Source organism: Bactrocera dorsalis, chromosome 4, assembly GCF_023373825.1.
Source record: "Bactrocera dorsalis isolate Fly_Bdor chromosome 4, ASM2337382v1, whole genome shotgun sequence".
NCBI classification, from domain to species: Eukaryota; Metazoa; Arthropoda; class Insecta; order Diptera; family Tephritidae; genus Bactrocera; species Bactrocera dorsalis.
This window is the reverse complement of record NC_064306.1, coordinates 1707025-1725852: the sequence shown is the minus strand read 5'-3', so window position 1 is coordinate 1725852 and position 18828 is coordinate 1707025. Positions and strand designations below refer to the sequence as shown.

General features: G+C 36.0%; 5 protein-coding genes across 7 annotated transcripts in view; 3 read left to right on the top strand and 2 right to left on the bottom strand.

The window, feature by feature from the left end:
* Nucleotides 1-38: 38 nt before the first annotated feature.
* Nucleotides 39-5630, top strand: LOC105226174 (exosome complex component RRP4). The gene is made up of 2 exons (XM_019990242.3): nucleotides 39-1065; nucleotides 5424-5630. Exon 1 carries the CDS (start codon nucleotides 155-157, stop codon nucleotides 1049-1051), a length of 897 nt encoding a protein of 298 aa, XP_019845801.1. The 5' UTR covers nucleotides 39-154; the 3' UTR covers nucleotides 1052-1065; nucleotides 5424-5630.
* Nucleotides 1116-4338, bottom strand: LOC105226173 (rho GTPase-activating protein 15). Of its 2 annotated transcripts, none has more exons than XM_011204983.4 (5): nucleotides 2855-4338; nucleotides 1843-2178; nucleotides 1655-1760; nucleotides 1410-1592; nucleotides 1116-1280 (listed from the first exon to the last, which is right to left on the bottom strand). In XM_011204983.4, exons 1-5 carry the CDS (start codon nucleotides 3651-3653, stop codon nucleotides 1187-1189), a joined length of 1518 nt encoding a protein of 505 aa, XP_011203285.2. In that variant the 5' UTR covers nucleotides 3654-4338; the 3' UTR covers nucleotides 1116-1186. The 2 variants fall into 2 exon arrangements, with proteins under 2 accessions (XP_011203285.2, XP_011203286.2); XM_011204984.4 differs by having other exon boundaries at nucleotides 1139-1325; nucleotides 2855-4337.
* LOC105226171 (thioredoxin, mitochondrial) lies at nucleotides 5446-6543 on the top strand. The gene is made up of 2 exons (XM_011204979.4): nucleotides 5446-5628; nucleotides 5693-6543. The coding sequence occupies exons 1-2, from the start codon at nucleotides 5446-5448 to the stop codon at nucleotides 6014-6016; spliced, it is 507 nt and encodes a 168-aa protein (XP_011203281.2). The 3' UTR covers nucleotides 6017-6543.
* On the bottom strand, nucleotides 6096-8993 carry LOC105226170 (5'-AMP-activated protein kinase catalytic subunit alpha-2). Its single transcript, XM_011204978.4, has 2 exons — nucleotides 8246-8993; nucleotides 6096-8112 (listed from the first exon to the last, which is right to left on the bottom strand). Exons 1-2 carry the CDS (start codon nucleotides 8519-8521, stop codon nucleotides 6691-6693), a joined length of 1698 nt encoding a protein of 565 aa, XP_011203280.1. The 5' UTR covers nucleotides 8522-8993; the 3' UTR covers nucleotides 6096-6690.
* A 523-nt stretch (nucleotides 8994-9516) lies between these two features.
* LOC105226175 (carboxypeptidase D) overlaps nucleotides 9517-18828 on the top strand; it is a 30935-nt gene continuing 21623 nt past the window's right edge. Inside the window, exon 1 of one of the 2 annotated variants that reach the window (XM_011204989.4) lies at nucleotides 9517-10642. In XM_011204989.4, the coding sequence (XP_011203291.2) occupies nucleotides 10064-10642 (579 nt within the window). In that variant the 5' untranslated portion in view covers nucleotides 9517-10063. The remainder of the gene's footprint in view (nucleotides 10643-18828) is intronic. The other variant, XM_029550143.2, reaches the window with a different exon arrangement.

Genomic DNA, 18828 nt, shown 5'->3' with positions numbered 1-18828 from the left:
TTTTCATTAAAAATGTTGAATAAACAAAAATATATTCATGCATCTGGCAACTACAAAGTAAGGAACTTGCGCGTGTTGCTTTTGTTTATCATTTACTTTAAATTAAGTTAATAATAAAGAAAATAATAATATTATCCTTTTAATATTTGTAATAATGACTACAAACGTTAATATACGGCTAGCTATTGATCGTGTCAATATGGGTTTGTTGGCACAAAACCAAACAAGGGCACCACGCCTTTACACACCCGGCGAAGTGGTCACTGGTCAGTTTGGCTTCATGAAGGGCCATGGCACTTATGTTGAAGGTGAAGATATTAAAGCATCCGTAGCTGGAGTGATGGAACAGGTGAACAAGCTAATTTCTATAAAACCACTTAAGAGCCGATATGTAGGTGAAATAGGAGATGTTGTGGTTGCACGCATTACTGAAGTACAACAACGACGTTGGAAAGTGGATACGAACTCACGTTTGGATTCCGTATTGTTATTGTCTTCTGTAAATTTACCGGGCGGCGAATTGCGACGAAGAGGTGTGGAAGATGAACAAATGATGCGTAAATATCTACAAGAGGGTGATCTTATATCGGCTGAAGTGCAGAATATTTTTGATGAAGGCACATTATCACTTTACACACGGAGTTTGAAATATGGCAAATTATCACAAGGAGTACTTGTTAAAGTCTTTCCGTCACTGGTTAAGCGACGTAAGACGCATTTTCATAACTTGACATGTGGTGCATCTATAATTCTTGGAAACAATGGCTTTATATGGATATCGCCAACTGTGAATAACGAAGCTGATGGCGGTGATGGTGGCTATGCGCAGAATTTGAATGAAGTAATACCACGAGCAGACCGAGAGGTAATTGCACGTTTGCGGAATTGCATTCTAGCTTTAGCGCATTGCAAAATGATGCTTTATGACACAAGCATCCTGTACGCATATGAGGAGTCCATGAAGTACGAAGTGCATGAATTGCTGCAGCAAGAGGCTATATTTGATGTGGCCTTTCTAACACAACATCGTTTACGATTACAAGAAGAATAAGAGTCAATATTAAGGTGGGTGAAAATCTACAAATTTAGGCTAAACACATTTGTTTATATAAATAAATTTAAACATTTTTATTATAAATACAGACTTTTTATTACATTATGAAATACTGTACTCAGACAAATTTACTTAAAATAAATTTTGAAAAATTAAATCCGGTTGTGATAGGGTTTTCCGGAGTCGCTGCACACTGATGCGTTTCCTCCGCCGCTCGACCGGGCATCTATATCATGGAATTAGTAGGCGAAAACCGTAAATTCAAACATTTCTTTATTAAAAAAAAAAATTAGAAAAGAAGGGAACAGCACAATACACACAGATGTAATATATAAAATCAATATTCATAACTTACTCGAATATACGACTATGATATTCGATCATTATTTTAACACAATCTGCTAGCAATTGGCCCTCCTTAATTATCTCCTGCAAGTCCGCCGTATTAGCGCCTTTCTGTAGGGGATGGAAAATTGTTGGTGTTATGGATATGGCAAGTGTATCGGCGCTGATTTGTTGTAAAGGCACTTTCGTCAGCCTTAGATTAAAAATTATTCGGATTATAAAAGCAATATGAAATAACAATTAATAATTATTTACTTATTGAAATGTTCGAATATGTAATTCATTGTATCACGATTAACTTCGGGCAAAGTTCGAATCAGTTTTTTCAAGATTTCGATTTTCGTTGTCAAATCGGTCAGTACTATAAAGAGATTTAATTCATAAGTACAATACAAACATATTTTCAAAATTACTCATAATTTTATAAGAAAACCAACACTTACACCACTGATTCGGTTTACCAATAAAAGTTTTCGCTTCATTCGCGCTCACCAGTGGGCTTTTAATTTCGCGCAAAAATAATTTGAGCAAGCCAGTTAATGTATGGATGTCTATATTCGGTTGCCTTAATGACTCATAATCATTGGCATCAATACGAAAGCGCAAAGTTTGAATTTTATTATAATCCCCACACTGTCGATATATGCCCTCGATGGGTTCCGAAGCCTTGCGATAGCGTTCGTAAATTAAATCACAACAGTCCACAACGATTTTCGGTACGGTTTTATGGATCTCATGTTTCGTGACCTTTTCGATATCTGTGTCGAAACAAGGTTCATCTAGTTTGAAGAAAAAAGTAAATTTGGAAAGCATTAAAATACATGTTTATTTCAATAAATTTAGATTTAGGACAGCTTTGAACTATACACTGCTGGTTATCACTAACCAAAACAAGGTCAGTCCATTATCAAAAAGGGTTGGCTGCCTTTCTCCGTACAGCCTGCCGATAAACGCAATTTCCCCCATATTTAACATACTATATGCATGTGTTTGGAAACTTTATCTTTGTCGTGTACGCATAGTTTCGTATCTACGCATATGTGTAAATAATTTATTTGTACTATTTTTATTATATTTTAACTTCTTCCAAATATTGCAAAAACTCTTATCGTTATAAAGCGATATCAATAGAAATACTGATTAAATTTACAGCTGCTATATACTGAATATATGTACATATAGAAGCTTTGTACATGCTTTATTCATTTTAAATGTTCTAATTGAATAAATTATTTTCTTTGTTTTTGTAGAAAATAGAAAGTATTAAGCCAAAAGTATTTAAAGAATTTCCTTTATAGCCGGTAGGGAGTTATATTATTTTTAAATGTAAACTCTTTATTGATCTATTGCCCAAACATTAGCTAAAATTAGTTTTAAACCTTAAAGAGACGTTCATCCATTTAAATTTATTTCCAGTTCATTTCTAATATATTGATAATGCAAGTTTCCACTCACCATTGTAGATATTTTGTTCCTTTAAAGTTGCGATACTGGGGCGTTGCTTAAACCAATTCGACAAATTCATCCACTTCTCCAACTTTGAGGGCTGCACATTTGTATTTGCCTGCGAACCTTTCTTACGAAAACTGCTAAGTTTTCGTTTATCGGACGCTTTGAACTGGCTCAAATCTTCTACGCGACGTATGAGTTCTTGTATGCGCGTGGACAGATCTTTGGCAACTGCTCGTTCAGCTTGCACTTGCTGCTCCAATTGGGTAACACGTTGTTCTAGTTCTGTGATACGTCGCGAACAATACCCTTCACAATAGAGACTGTCTAGGCTGCGCTGTTGGTTACGCTGAGCCACTGGCGATTCGCTTGAAGACTTACTACTGTTTGTGGAGCTATCAAAATGCACTGTAGTCGGCGATAGAATATCCACAGATTTTTCCTCGACCCTCAAACGCGACAAATCGCGTGTGCTCGAACTTTTCAGTAGCGCCAGTTTGTTAATAAAACGCGGCTCCTTTAGATAAATGACGGCTTCTTGTCGTTGGCGACCAAATGCAACTTGTTGCTCTGGGTTGTGCTGATAGTAGTGTTGTTGCTGTTGTGTACGGGTATGGCTCGGTGTACGATCGCGAAAGTAGTGGAGAATGGTTTTGTTGCGCCTCTCGTAAACCGCCTGACCCGCAGCGCCAATTAATATGCCCGCTGAATCGGGCGTGCCAGGAGTGACTGGCGTTGTCGCTGCTACATTGTGGCGACTGTGACTGCTATTGCTGCTACTGCTCGTTTGCATATTAAACAGCATTCAGCATAGAGGCGGAAAGGAAGGAGGGCAAAGAGTTTAAAAAATCACATAGGCTTGCAAAATGCACGCCGAATATGTAAGCATATGTGCACACATGTGGTTGTTCGTAGATATGTATTTATTTACGTAGAATATATTGTAGATATTTACTCTCTGACTCGGACGCGTAATTCAAAACCGATATTTTTTATCACACTTTGCGTATTCGCCACTACTTAGATGGAGTGTTGAGCGGTATAACTACATACATACGTTCATATGTATAATTTAGATAACATTAAATAAGTAAATTTTTACACACACAAACATGTGTATATGCATTTACACGTAGCACTTATACTTTTAACAATTTCTGTTTATTTGTTATTAGTATCAAACTAATTCAGCGCGAGTCACTGCACCGCAAGGCATTCGTTCACAATATTTCGCCGTCAAAATATATACATATTTATTTCTTTACGTATTAAGCAGTAAATTTTTTTCAGCTTATTCATTCACATATACATATGTTATGGTATATATGTTGTACTTCGCGTAAATTCTCTGCACGATCCCTTCCCACGACGTCAGAGACTATCGTTTGTAAATAGGTTTGAATAATAATGCGTGTGCGATTCCCAATACGATTGTCTAGACCGCGGTGATGACGCTCTTCCATTCAAGAGCACCTAATTACTGTTTTTGAAACTCAAATTGCATGAAAAGAATCGCATTTAGGGCTTTGTAATCTTATCTATGTGCCGGTGGTGAGCAACGCCTACGTTGACGCTACTTCAAATTTCGTTGGAGAGACCGTAGTGTCTCCATATATCGATGCTTTTTTTTTATTAATTGAAAGAGAGAGTGGCTAAAGCAATACACATTTCTAATTATTTATATTTTTTATTTGTAGGCACAAAAGATATGATATGAATATGATTAGTTTGAAACAATATAGATACTATTACATGTTTTCCACATTCATTTAAGATATTTAACTTTTAATAGTATTTTCCCGCCTAAAAGTTCAAAATAAGCGTTTGTCACCATATCGCAAGCGGAAATCGCAGTTATCAGTTCCCTTTTCCAGAGAACGTATATAATTTTACGTTCTCTGCCTTTTCTATCAACAGTTTGAATAACACTAGAGGATTTTCCAAAAAGTTCGCCGAACGAATACGGCAGCACTATCAGCTGAGCTGTTTACAGAAATGTTTTCTGCTTATCTTTATGTTTTCCTACGTCCCAATATTTTGACGTTTGCTATTTAATAAAAATTTTTCAGTGTAATTTTAATTTTCACAACTTCAGTCCGGTTTATTTTTATGCATATTCTACAACAATATGCTAAAAATAACAAAGAAATTTTCATAAATACATTTAGTTGTGAGCGTACGCTATATTTTGCATCGTTTGCAAAACACATTTCATTTCCTGACGTCAATTAACAGCTGAGCGAAAACTGGTGCGAAGTGGAATTCTATTAAAAATATATTTTTTATGTATCAAGAGCTGAACATCTATTGAACATTGCATATATTTGTAAGCAACAGGTAAGCAAAAAATTTTGCATACTCCACGCTATAGAGAAATACAAATACAAACTTATCTGACTAAGCAAAAGCGTCATTTCAACTGAAGGCACGTAGTTTGTCGGTATTTGTTTTTGCACACTTCATTAGCACGTCATCGACTATTCTGTTAACATTGGTATTTACTTGGAGAGCTAGTGATAGTACGCTTTCTCATTTCTTGCCGTTAAAGAATTATTTTTCACTTGATTACTTGCAGTTAAAGTAAAAATAAGCCGGAGATGCTAAAATTTGCTGGACAAGCCATTGCGCCGCGTATAGTTGCTGGCTTGGCAGGTATCACACAAAGTAGTTGCCCACATGTAGTTCCGGGGGTCAGTACGGCATTGCAAAAGTTCATATCGCAAAACCACTCTTATAACCGTAAAGTGGATGTCAAGGACCATTACGAATTTGATCAAAAGGTTAGTGGAAAATTTAAATATGCAAACAACAGAACAATTATGCAATCAAGAAATTTTCTTACAGGTAATAAACAATGACAATCCGGTTGTTGTAAACTTTCACGCAGAATGGTGTGATCCATGCAAAATACTTACACCAAAAATGAGCGAACTCTTAGATGATTCTGAAGAGATCGACTTGGCTACCATTGATGTAGATACAAACTCTGAATTAGTAGAGACCTTTGAAGTAAAAGCAGTGCCTGCTGTACTGGCGTTCCGTAATGGCGTCGTGGTTGATAAATTCATTGGGCTAGTGGATGCAAATAGTATAGAAAGTCTAATCAACAAGTTGAAACGCAAGAAACAACAAGCCGACGAAGCTGCCGGGAGTGCGAAGGATAAATAAGTTACCCAATGACACTTAGTCTCAAAAAGTTACTTTCACTCATATTTCAAGCGTGCTGGATAAGTGGCAAACAACGAGATGAAAGAATATTTGTGTATTTCGTATGTAAGTTTTTATTTACATATTGTATTTTTGGGGTAGACATAGTATACAATTTTACACTCATCACGATGAGCATTGTATTTTCTTTTAATTATTTTGACGTACGTAATACGATTTTATAATAATGTGCGATATTAACATATAAAATGTAAACAAATAAGATGTGGCAATATTATACCCGACTCTCAAACTGACAAGATATTTTCTGTAAATATTTTGATTATTAATTGAATTTATTCAGCTGTTCTGTGCAATTTTGAAAACGCTTAAATTCTTCTACTCTTCACAATACATACTATAAAATGAAATTGTTACTGTATAAGGAATAACTCATTAATTTTATCTGGTTTGCAACACAAAAGCCTTTTGAAACGTTTAAATAGTTTTATTTTTAATAAAAGCGTTAGCGATACTATAACAATTAATATACGAAAAATCTTTATTACTCGAAATTCCTGTTAGCTGATCATCAAACGATATATGCAACTAAGGAAAAACAAATCCCGCGAGCCAAATTATACTCTAAATAAAAGTTGTATAATATATTCAACGAAAGAGGCCGTTTTTATCATCTAACGAGCTAATTGTATAATTAAAGCGGCGCACATCTCGAAAAATTCCATTGTATGGTGACCTGTAGGCTGTTGCGGCATTGCGCCCTGTACACTCAGCGGCGGTGGTGTCAAACTTTCCAGTATAACGTCATCGCCTTGCTCAACCTCTTCGTTAGTTAAAGATTTAAAATCCAGCAAGTAACTCTTGGAATCCACTTGATATAGCTGCAAAGACATCTTCGAGTATTTGCCTGTTTTGAGGTTTTGACGACGCACACGCACATGATATGGATTGATGATCTTCCATTCATAGTCTAGAGCTTTCATGGCACGATACACTTCTTGCATGATGTCGTTAGGTTTACTTTGCGATCTAATACCCAAATGCCACTTGGCGCGTTTGATGGGTGTGCCACGCGCTGCTTTTTCGGGGAAGGCACCGCCGCCCGATGCCTGCACCGACATGGCCAGTTGGCGTTCGCGCATCGGTGCAATACGTTCAGGATGTGGACGCATGGCGCTGTTTGGTCCGCCTGGAGTTGACGTGCCCGAGGTGTTGCCGCCGGCAGTGATTACGGCAGTCGGTCCAACTGGTTCGGCGCGCTCACTGGGTGAGTGGGCAGCAGGCGGTGGTGAACCAGCTACGAAAAAGTTGTTGATTTCCGTCTTTGCTGCCTCGTCAGCGAAACGTTTGTTGTCGATAATTAAATGATAAGCGATAGCCAATTGATCGTGTGGATCGCCACTGAGCAATGCATTATGCACTTCCGCCTCTTTAACGCCAAATTTCCCACAAACTTCGGCAACGGCAACAGTGTCAATTACATTCGAATCTTGCTCAATTGAGGACGGGAAAAGATACGAAGGTAGTTCCTTTTGGAACCATTCATGCTTCTTAATCTCTTCCATGGTAGCGCGTTTGAGTGGATCTACTTGTAACATCTGGCACACTAAATTGACCACCTGCTTATTCAGGTACTCTGGTATGGGAAAAATACCAGATTTGATTTTTCGGAAGAGCGTTGGAACATGTTCGTCATCGAATGGTAGCGTGCCACATAGTAGTGCATAGAGAATGACGCCGCATGACCATATATCGACTTCTGGACCAGCATAAAGTTTTCCAGATATTACCTCAGGTGCGGCATAGTTGGGCGAGCCACATGAAGTACGCAAGAACTCGCCATCTAACATCATGTTGGACAAACCGAAGTCTGCGATCTTTACATGTAAATTGTGATCGAGCAACAAATTTTCTGGCTTCAAATCGCGATGTACAACCATATGGCGATGACAATAGTCTACACCGGATATGATCTGCTGAAAAAAGCGACGCGCTTCATGTTCCTGCAGTTTGCCATGTTTAACAATGTAATCGAAGAGTTCACCACCGCTCACGTATTCCATAATCATAAAAATATCAGTAGGCGTGGATATGACCTATGAAAGTGAAATAAATATAATCTTTTAAAACAAAAATAAAAAATAAAATAATAATCACCCTTGTTGACCTTGGTGAATGTGTACTTTAGAGTATGTGATTTTAGATTAATGCATATATATATGTATATACCTGATAAAGCTTAATGATGTGAGGATGCCGGAAGAGTTTCAAGTTCTGTATCTCTCTACGAATTTTACCGACAACGTCAAGACTTTTAATCTTCTGTCGATTTAATATCTTGACCGCTACCTTATGGTGCGTCATCTGATGCTCACCAATTTTCACCTTACCAAAGGTGCCTGTGCCGAGCGTTGCGCCTAGCAAATAATGACCAATTTTAACGAGTGGTTGTGGGCCACTACCAGTGGCCGCAGCTTCTGCCGCGGCAGCACGTGACTGTGGCATATCGAAGATACTTTATTGGCTACGGGTAAAATAGTTTTAACGTAGATGAAGACTATGGTATAACCCACTTTACTCTGGGGTTTCGCTTTGCGACTGAGGTCACGTATGCAAACAAACAAACACACAAGCTTCTAGCTTCTTTCGAAATTATAATATACGTTTTCTCAGCACCACTTCCACTTCCTTATCGTACTATTTGCCTTTTGATACTTAAAATTCTTCGCCACTGCTGCGAATAAGCGCTGCTAGGGCGACTGCTGCATATACAGGAAAATTGTCTTCAACAAACATTTAAATACGTTTACTGGCACTTTGTAAGCTGTTGAAAGGCTTGGCCACAAATATTTGGCTATAATTCGATTTTAAGAGCAATTGACGCAATTATGGATGCTTCTCACGAAGGTAAAATTTTCGCAATGACGAATGAAAACCAGAAAATTTTCCGAATGTTTTTGACAAATGAACGAAAGACAGAATGAAAACAAAGATTGTTGAACAACAGGGTGTCTTATTTCAATTTTTTGAGAAGGAAGTGAATAATATAATAATAAATAATAAATTGACGAAAATTCTTTAATTTAATAAATTGTTTTAAAAATAACAATTTTATGATTTAAATATAAAAAAATGTATTTAGAATGATTGTAGGTGTCGAGTAAACATCAGAAAATGTTTATCAGTGAAAATATATAATATTATACACGTTCTCTGCAGTGAATTTCTAAAATATATTGATGAACGCGAAAATAATTGCTTTAACCAGAGAACGTAAAGATTTCGATTTGCACCTTCTCTATACTTTACGTTCTCTGCTTTAACGTAAGTTTAATTTTAAAATGTTAATGTAAATAAATTAATAAGATTTACCAATTCCATAATAAGTTAATCGGTAGGTGTATTCGGTTAAGGGAGCAAATTATATAGCACCATCGTTCTCTCAGCTTTAGTGATTTGCTTGTGTGTGTGTTAATCTGCCACTGCTACTGCTGTCATTTGCTGTTGAGTATTTCAGTTTATTTCGTTTGGTCTCGTTCATGTAGTTCGTTTCGGATTTCTGTGTAATTTGAGAATTTTGTGCTATTCATTCATAAATTTCATAAAATGGTTATAATTTTATAAGAAAGTTAAATGTTATGTAAAAAGGTAAATCCTCAGTGTTCATAGCTACAGTCCAGTGAGAGAATAAAAGTATTTTTAAAAACAAGCGTGGGAAAGAACTTGAAGGATCTGCATTTGCGCGCAGGCAGACAAAGAAACACGAAGCAGCAGAAAAATAATCCAACGTCAGCAAATTAGATGCTAGCGGTAGTTACAAATGCGCAAGATGCGCTGTGCTTAAATATTTTTTTACGAAAATAAATAATTTATAGTGATTTTGCCTTAATAGAAAAGGTGAAAAATAAAATAGGTGCTACGGCCGCGAAGCTCAGTAAAAATTTATCGTTGTTTTCAAAGTGTGTGTGTGTGCTAAGTGCAGCGAGTAATTGTGCGGTGTCGTTGCAAATTTAAATAAATTAATTTAAATTGAGTTGTTTAACAACAATGCGTGTGATATCACTTACGCCTGCGCAGGCTACGTGCGCCAGCTTTATTAGTTTTATCGTAATAATGACCAGCATACCTAAAGTCATTGGTGTAAACGCTAATTCTACTGCTGCTGCCAACAATGACGCCGCTATAGCCGACGTCGCTGCTGCTGCTACGCCGAAATCTGCAGCACCATCTGTGGCAATTGTGGAAGACGAGTCATTTATTACGCATCCTCCGCCACATTATCTAGACAATGGTGAAATCAGTGCACTTTTCGGAAAGCTGCAAGATCTCTTTCCACACTTAGCTACAAAATATTCCATTGGCAAAACGGTGAAAGGACGTCAAATGCATGCGCTTGCGTTGACTGCACGCAGTGAAAATGGCAAAAAAGTTGAATTGCTGCGCCCATTGATTAAGGTCACCGCAAATCTACATGGCGATGAGACACTCGGCAGACAAATGGTTTTGTTTCTGGCACAATATTTGACATTGAATTACGCAAATGTGCCGGAGGTGCAACAATTGTTGAATACAACAGAAATTCATCTATTACCCAGCTGTAATCCAGATGGTTTTGCGGCAGCGAAGGTAAGTGAAACTAATTTATAATTATGCGAAATGCTACTTTCACCAGAGAATAAAATAATAGCCTACAATGATGTATTTTATGGGTTCAAAAATATGTATGTAGGTTTTAATGATTTTACATGCAGTAATGTGCATATATTAAATCCGAAAGATTAATATACATATCTTATTTAACGTCTATGAATTTTGCAGTCATGCAGCGAAACCCAAAAACAGATGCTTTATAAAAAATGTATAAAAAGGCATATGTGTGATTTCTCAGAATTATTTTGGTTAAAAACATCTTTAATTCTGGTCAACAACTGTTTTGTATGTACACTGAATATTTGCGCCTAAGCAACATGTTGCCTGGCAACAAAAGTTCTTAACACAGCGCTGTTTAATGCTTTCAAACAATTTAAAATCTCCCAATAGTGAAGTTATTTTAATTATTTATCAAAATGAAGTAATTTTCAAAAGCGTTTTCTGTGCATATATGTACATACATATGTATGGACTTAGTTGTATATGTACATATACATACATATGTATGTATGTATGTATCTCAATACTTGCTAATCTTTTTAATTGATGATTTCATATCAACGGCTCAATTGGCATAATTTTTCAAGCTTTTGAACTAATGTTAAATTGTTAATACATTTTTAACTTTCTTTCGTCTATCTTATTTTTTTATCTTTTCTGCTTTCCTTTTTCATAAAAATTAAGTTATGACACATATTTTAAACATATTTACCCGCATCAATAAAATCGCAAAAAAAATTAGCTTTAAAATAAACCGCGTGAAATATATAAACCGTGAAAGATTTCGCCTTGCGAATTTTATGGAAAAATATGCATATATGCTAAGGTGCGCTTTCTAGTACGAATTAGCATAGCGAAACGAAAGAAATGTTTTTATCAAACGAAACATTTTCTTAATATTATTCTGATTACTATATTGATTGTATATTATTATACGCCCATCCTATGTTTGTATACATTTATGTAGGTATGTTTTTATTCATCTACTCCAATTCCTACCTCATAATAATATTGTTATTTTACATTTACACATGACAATTCTAAGCTTTTGATAATCGCTAAAAAATATGTCAAGTATTACGGTGAACAATCTTAAAACGAGTTCTCAGTATTAGCGAGAATTTGCATCCACTCTACCACACAAACTCATTTAAAGAAGAATATACATATGTAGAAATATATAAATACACGCTTGCGATAAGCTAGCTGAGTCGAAATAAATTGATGTTCGTGGGTTTTTTTTTATTTATTAATTTCCACATGATCACTTAAGTTTTTTGTGTATTTGTGCATATGTAAATACCATATATTATATTTCCACTAAATGAGAGTTCAGCGCAGTTGAATCTTGTCAAGTCGCCAGTGTGAAGTGTTATCTTCTTTCAATAACAACCTTTAATGACTACCGTGTAAAAACAGAGAAGTCGTTGCGATAACAAAATTCACTACATACTTACACATCGGTATTTTCATTTGTATGTACATACCTGCAGTGAGTTTCTAAGAACAAAAGCCGTAAACAATGTATGAAATAATTGAGAAAAAACAAAAGCGACAGAAACTGTGACTGACAACAATCACTCTCATGCATGTCGACAACACGTACATACATACCCATAAACATCAAGTATGTTGCTGCTGGAAATATGTCACGTGTCGCTACCTCTCGATAGTGGAATGAACTGTAGATAATTGCAATGAAGACATGCCAACATCAGCTGAGTATGCGCCCCAGTGGGTGTGCAAGCATTTTATCATCACTTACAAAGTGACTTTGTGCTAAAAGTACAAAAAAAAAACAAAAAGAAAACAATCCCCATTTATCACTTGAGTTATAGTAGGCGACAACCAAGTTCAATGTTTGTTTGCCGGTAACAAGACTTTGCCAATTTCTTTTTTGACAATTTCGCTTCTGTTTGCTCTTGTAGCATATTTAATGCTTGTTTATAGACTACATATGTAAGTATACCTCTGTGATTTTATTTGGCTCTGAATCATCTTCATGCAAAAATAACCGGCAAAACTAGTTAAAGGTTATGTTTATTGAGGCCGGACGCTTGAGGCTGGCCTCCGTTGTTGCCGGCACAAAGCGGTTTAGGCATATACATATGTACACATGTATGTGTATATGTATATTCTTCAGTTGTTATTTATTATTATTTTTGATACCTTTTAGCGATCGTCACTGCTTTCTGCTGCTCGTGATTCATTCGCACCTTTACGGTTTCTTGTTGACGCTTTTCAATTCTTACAAACACCCTTTACATTTTCGACTGAGTGGATTTTTACACCTCATTGCTTTCGTGTGATTCTTTACACATCAATATTTTTCAAATTTCCTTTTCATTTATATGTTTTCACGTGAAACCAAATCGGTAAATATTTCTTCCAAGATTGGTACACCTTTCTCTATTTTCGTGCGGAGATTGAGCTCCGTGTGTCAATTAGTTTGTTTAAGACGCGAAAGGTTTTTTTAATTAAGTCTTTCCGGTTGTATGATGCCAAGTTATTATCTTTCGGTGTGCAAATTTTTACAAATATCTAAATTCCACTTTACAAACTGAATATCTTCATTTCTTTTATCTATTTATACTGTATAGTGTAGACTATTTCCGTGTTTTTGTCGTTTATGTACTTTCTTCATAACATTTTAATATTTCGAATAATTTGCGTGATATTTTCATAATTCCTTTTTTCATATTGCTTTGTTTTTTTTCATAAGCACTACCTTTCACTTTCTCAGCTATCTGCATTTAAAAAAGCCCCCTATTGTATTTTACTGAGTAGCATTTGAGTCATGCTAAAGCAATTTCGGTTGTAATTTTGCTGCAATACAATCACTTCTGGCGTAAATGTGTCGAATTGTGCGAGTTTTCGAAAATGAATTTTTCTTTTGAAAGAGAAATTAAAGTATGTACATGCGTTAGTTTAGAGACTTTCAGAACCTGTAATCATCATGCCATTATCGATAAACTTGGCTAACAATGACGTGCCGCTATTAAAAGGCTTGTCTCACACTATATTCTTTTCCGCCAACGCTCACTTACTCGCGCAGTAATAATGTCTTACCAGACGGCCACATTAAACCGGTTTTTCGCTTTTCTTCACAGTACAATTAATAAATACATATGTATATGTTTTATTCTATTGTGTATAATAAAATTAGCCAGAAAACAGCAGTCTTTCAATATGTACCAGCAAGAATGATAGAACTCTCTATTTAATATCTCTTTCTTGTGCACTTGTCATGGAAATAGCTGTTAAAAATTGAATTAAAACTACCGTAATATGTTAAAGATGTGTACATTGCACACCCCGCGAGTTGTTGAAAAGTCGATTGCATACGCTGAATCATGCCGATTTTTTTTTTGATTCCGGTTTAACATCCGCACTTTTATGACTAAGTTCACAATTAATCACCAGTTTTAGAAGATAAGTTTATTTACCTTATAAGTGTTTCATTACATATTTGTATTTGAATAACTAACGTCTGTAGGTGTTGAAAAAATTTAACATCTTGGCTATAGGTCGGCTGCGAAAGGGTTGGGATGCCGGCCTTGGTTAGGTAGCTGTTCACAGGAAAGGCGGTGTAACCGGGGCGTTGGTGGTGTAACTTCCAATCAGCAGCGATGTCTTGTCGGACCTCGTGACCCTTCGTTTGAGTTTCTTGACGACTTCCTCTTAAAATTTGGTGTTGACGGTTTGTCTAGAAGGAAAAAATTCATGGTCTTAGCTTAAAACTTTGCGTACACGAGTCATATTGTCGGGGTTTTCATCTGCGATCCCTTCCCGGCCCTCCAAAAGGGCCTGATGCCACAGAAACTTACCACTTCTTGTCGCATATTTACCGAGTTTCACACAGAATTTAATCGTGTACCTCTGCTCTAACGAACGCTGCATTTTTGGCTTGCACCACTCTCAGAAATACGTCGCGCGAAAATGTTTGTCCTGCCCTCCAGATACTCGGAGACAACTGACTAGCCGCTCGTTCCTTAGCTAGGAACGCCCTCTACCGAATCCGGTCGGTGCGCGAAAGAAGTCCAGTCGTGGCCGAAGAAAATTAGTACTAGTATCCTGTAAAATAACCGTTTACTTGATTTTGACCCGTCAGTTTGTATGGCAGCTATATGCTAAAGTGGTTCGATCTGAACAATAACCTATGTATGTCAACTTTCGTCAAGAAATTTTATTAAATAAAAAAGTTTCCATACAAGAAATTTATTTGCGTCGGTAGTTTGTAAGACAGCTATTGGCGGTAGTAATCCGATCAGATACGGCAATTCTGACAAATAAGCAGCTTTGGAATCGACGAGTGTGAAATTTCAAGTTACTGCCCCAGAAACTGCGTTACTTACCGGCAGACAGAATTCGACTGAGCTCGTTACGCGGATCACTTGTTCATATTTTATATGTACATATGTATGTATGTATATTTATAGGGTTTTCCTCCTGTGGCAAACTTAATATATCCTGTTCAGGGTATAATAACTGTACGTAAATAGACATGTATTGTACTAGCTTCAAACCATAGTCACTTTTACGCATTTCTTTGTAATAAATATTGTCGGCGGTTACCTATAAATACTTGCTGACGTAAATAAAGCACTCAGGCACATATTCTTGTGTCCTTTCACTTCATTATTTACCGCGAGCTTTTGTCGCTTTGTAAATAGAAATATTTACTATTGGCTGGTTCATTCATAAATTTATTCGCATGTCATTGAGAGCAGATTTATATTGGCGTCGCTGACTTTTGTAGAAAGGATATCAATACGTACATATGTACATATTAGTACTGTGCGTATGTGGCTATAAGTAGCCTCATGCTACTTTTAAACTTGTCGCGCGTCACAATCAAAGAAAAGGTCATGCAAATACTGTATAGTAATGTACAAGTATGTATGTAAGAAGGTCTTATGAGAAATTCGATTTTTATTTGCTATTCGCGCATACAAATACATTTTCTTTGTATGAAAACAATTTTCTTATGGCTTTTAGTTTTAAACACAATATCTTCACAACAAAACTATTTTATCAAGTGTAAAATTACATCCCCACTTATGGACCTAGTATTTCATTTGCGCATACGTTTGAAATTTTCAATAATTTGATAGTCCTAATTTTATTTTCTATCTATCCCCTCATTTCTACAACACACACTTCTTTCAATGCCTTAATTAAGCAAGTTTCAAACGCTTGAGCGAAGCTGCCTTGAGTTGGCACAGATCGTGCAACGTCACAAGCCGATCATGAGCCAACAAATGTGGCACGATCACGAGTGCAAATATGCTTATGTGACTGACAACAGCCAAACAAGCGCTGCCCAGCCCAGTCCAGTCTGTCTGCAGAGCATAATGTGGCCAACAAAACGATCGAGTGCCCGACCGGCTGGTAGAGTAGTAGACAGCCTGTCTATTTTGCCACTTGAAGCCACGTCATTTGACTCAAACGGGAAATCTAGCTCTAATTTGGATAATGTGTCATTCTTTTACATTCGTTTTTTGCATTATTATTGTTTTTATTTTCACTCAACGTATCACAAGGCTACCATATTATTGGCCAATTGTAGCTGTATACACGAATGTGCACTATTTTACTTTTTCACATTTACTCATTACAGCTGTGTCCATATCTTTGTATGTATGTTTATTTGGCTCAAACTCGTTTTACTGGTCGATATTTCAGTTATTCGTATAGGAAGTGTACTTGCACATACACGTGTTCTAATAACCTAAAAAAATTTCAACGAATTTCTAGCACAGTTCGTTTCGCAATCTCCAATCAGCTGTGTAGCTTTGATTGACAGGTAATTTCTGAAAGTCACAGCCACAACACCTGTTTGTGTCTGATTTTGTACAAACTTTTTCATTGCAAATCGTACATCGCATGTCCGTACGAGTGCTAAATCGCTAATGCTTAGCTTAATTCCATCAGCATAACCGCTAATCCTTTCACAAGCTTAAGTGCTTTTGCGGCGCTCAAATAAACGCAATTTATTTACATACATATGTATGTACATATTGTATATAAATTTGTATTTGTATACTGCTAAAACTAAACTTAGTTAATGGTTTGTTTACACGCGCGCTTAACGTGGCCCAAAGTACTAGGTATTATAAAAAGCTCAAGCACAAATACACCCTGAATCCTCTCATATCATATTTTATCCAATTTACCGGCGACGTCATTGCTGCTATTGCCGGGAAGTGTTTGCTCTCGAGTGAGTTTTCACATAGGCATTCTCTTTAAGTTCTCGTTTTGAGTGAGTGAGTCTTCGACGTAGTTTCTCTACTCTCTCAACGTTCAATTTGTTTGCTCCCGATTTCTCTATTTCACCACAGACTTAAAGCTCAGCTTTGGTACTCGGTTTATAGTGAAGTTTGTTGAAATTAACTATTTTCTCTCTACTCTATTGCCCTTATCGGCCTGAGTTGTTTGATAAGTACTATTGCCACTTAAACTTTGTGAAATCATACTTTATAATCTGAATTAGTTGATTCAACAAATGAATAAGAAAATGTACTCATATACATACATACCTACATCTAATTGTATTTATTTATAAACGACGATGGAAATAAAATTGGTATTTTTTGAGCACTATTCCAGTATTTATTTATCAGCTCATTAGCTTATCGAATGATTGCAAATCGTAAAGATAAGCTAAGGCAAAAAACCATGCCTCCTCAAGTAATATTAATATAGTTTTTGGTGACAGCTTGGTGTTTACGGGGCAATTATAATCTCTTTATAAATATTTTATGAACTCAGAGTTTTTTTAAATGAAGATTATTTCTTTTTTGTGTCTTAATAAAAAGTTCTGTATAATATTGGGTAGTCGAAAAAGTCTTTTCGCATTTCTAATCAAACTTCAATTTATTTTTTTTTATATTTGCAATGAAGCCATTTCTATTGATCAGTTCTGGCGGTTTTTTCGATAGATTTCTTCAATTTCATCAGTTGTTGACAGGACGATTCCTTTCCAATCCCACCAAACCCTCAGCATGACCTTTCGAGGCGTCAAGCCTGGCTTTGTGACCATTTGTTGAGCTTCAACACGGTTGGACCATGATTTTTCCGCACAATATTGTAGTATTTGATCCACTTTTCGAATCTTGTTACCATTCGCCTCAGAAATGGTTCGATTTCATTTTACTACAGTGAGGTACATCTTTCACATCGAAATTTCCAGAACGGAAGCGGGCGAATCTGTGTGCATAGATATGTATCTTGAAATTAAATTTTTAATATTTTTTTTTGTCTTATTTTTTAGGAAAGCTCCCCTCAGCATTCATTGACAGCTTTAAGCAAATTTCAAGTTTATTTTGTAGTCTTCTATTAAAATTCGCATAATTTCTTCAATAAATTTATTGTTATTTTCACATGCAATTTTAAGCTTTTTACAAGTTCTAAAAGCTTTGAGGGGATCGTGAGCAATTATGTGAATTTGGCTTAGTATAAAACTTGTTTGTACTTACTGTGCTTTCATTTCTGTGATTATAAGTTGCTCTAACGCTAAAAAGTTTCATAATCCGAAGCAAGTAACTTTTAAAATTAAGTGCTTTTAATATCTTCGTATACTCTATCGAAAATAATGAAGATTAGAGTTCTACATTTTGTTAGCCTTTACAAATTGAAAAGCTATATTCTATTACAAGGTTTCGGAATACAAAAAATTGTCATTTAATATTTTATAATTTCTGAAATCAGCAATATAATATCGTTTCGTTTACAATACACTGCTAAGGATCTATATCCAGTAATCGAACAAGTTATAATCTAGTAAAATATACTAAAAAGTATAAAATAATCTACACCAAAGAAGAGTGACACCTCGATAATAACAGTTATAGGTACATATTTGTTTATGCAAGTTAACGAAGTAAACAGAGAGTTTTTTGTGTGAGGGGGTAGAAGATATTGAGAATTTTTGTTCGGGGAGAGTGAAAGCGTTGTCCAGAGTACACCAAATAAAACTGAGTGTGAGGAGAGCGTTGAGCGACTACGTCAAACCACATTCGTGACGTCATTAAACTCAGCAAAACCATAATAAATAAAATATCTCATTATTACGCGCTGACAATAATAATATTTTATGTGCTATGGCTGAGCACTTAGTGGCAAGAATACATATATGTATAGTACATAATCATGTGATAAGT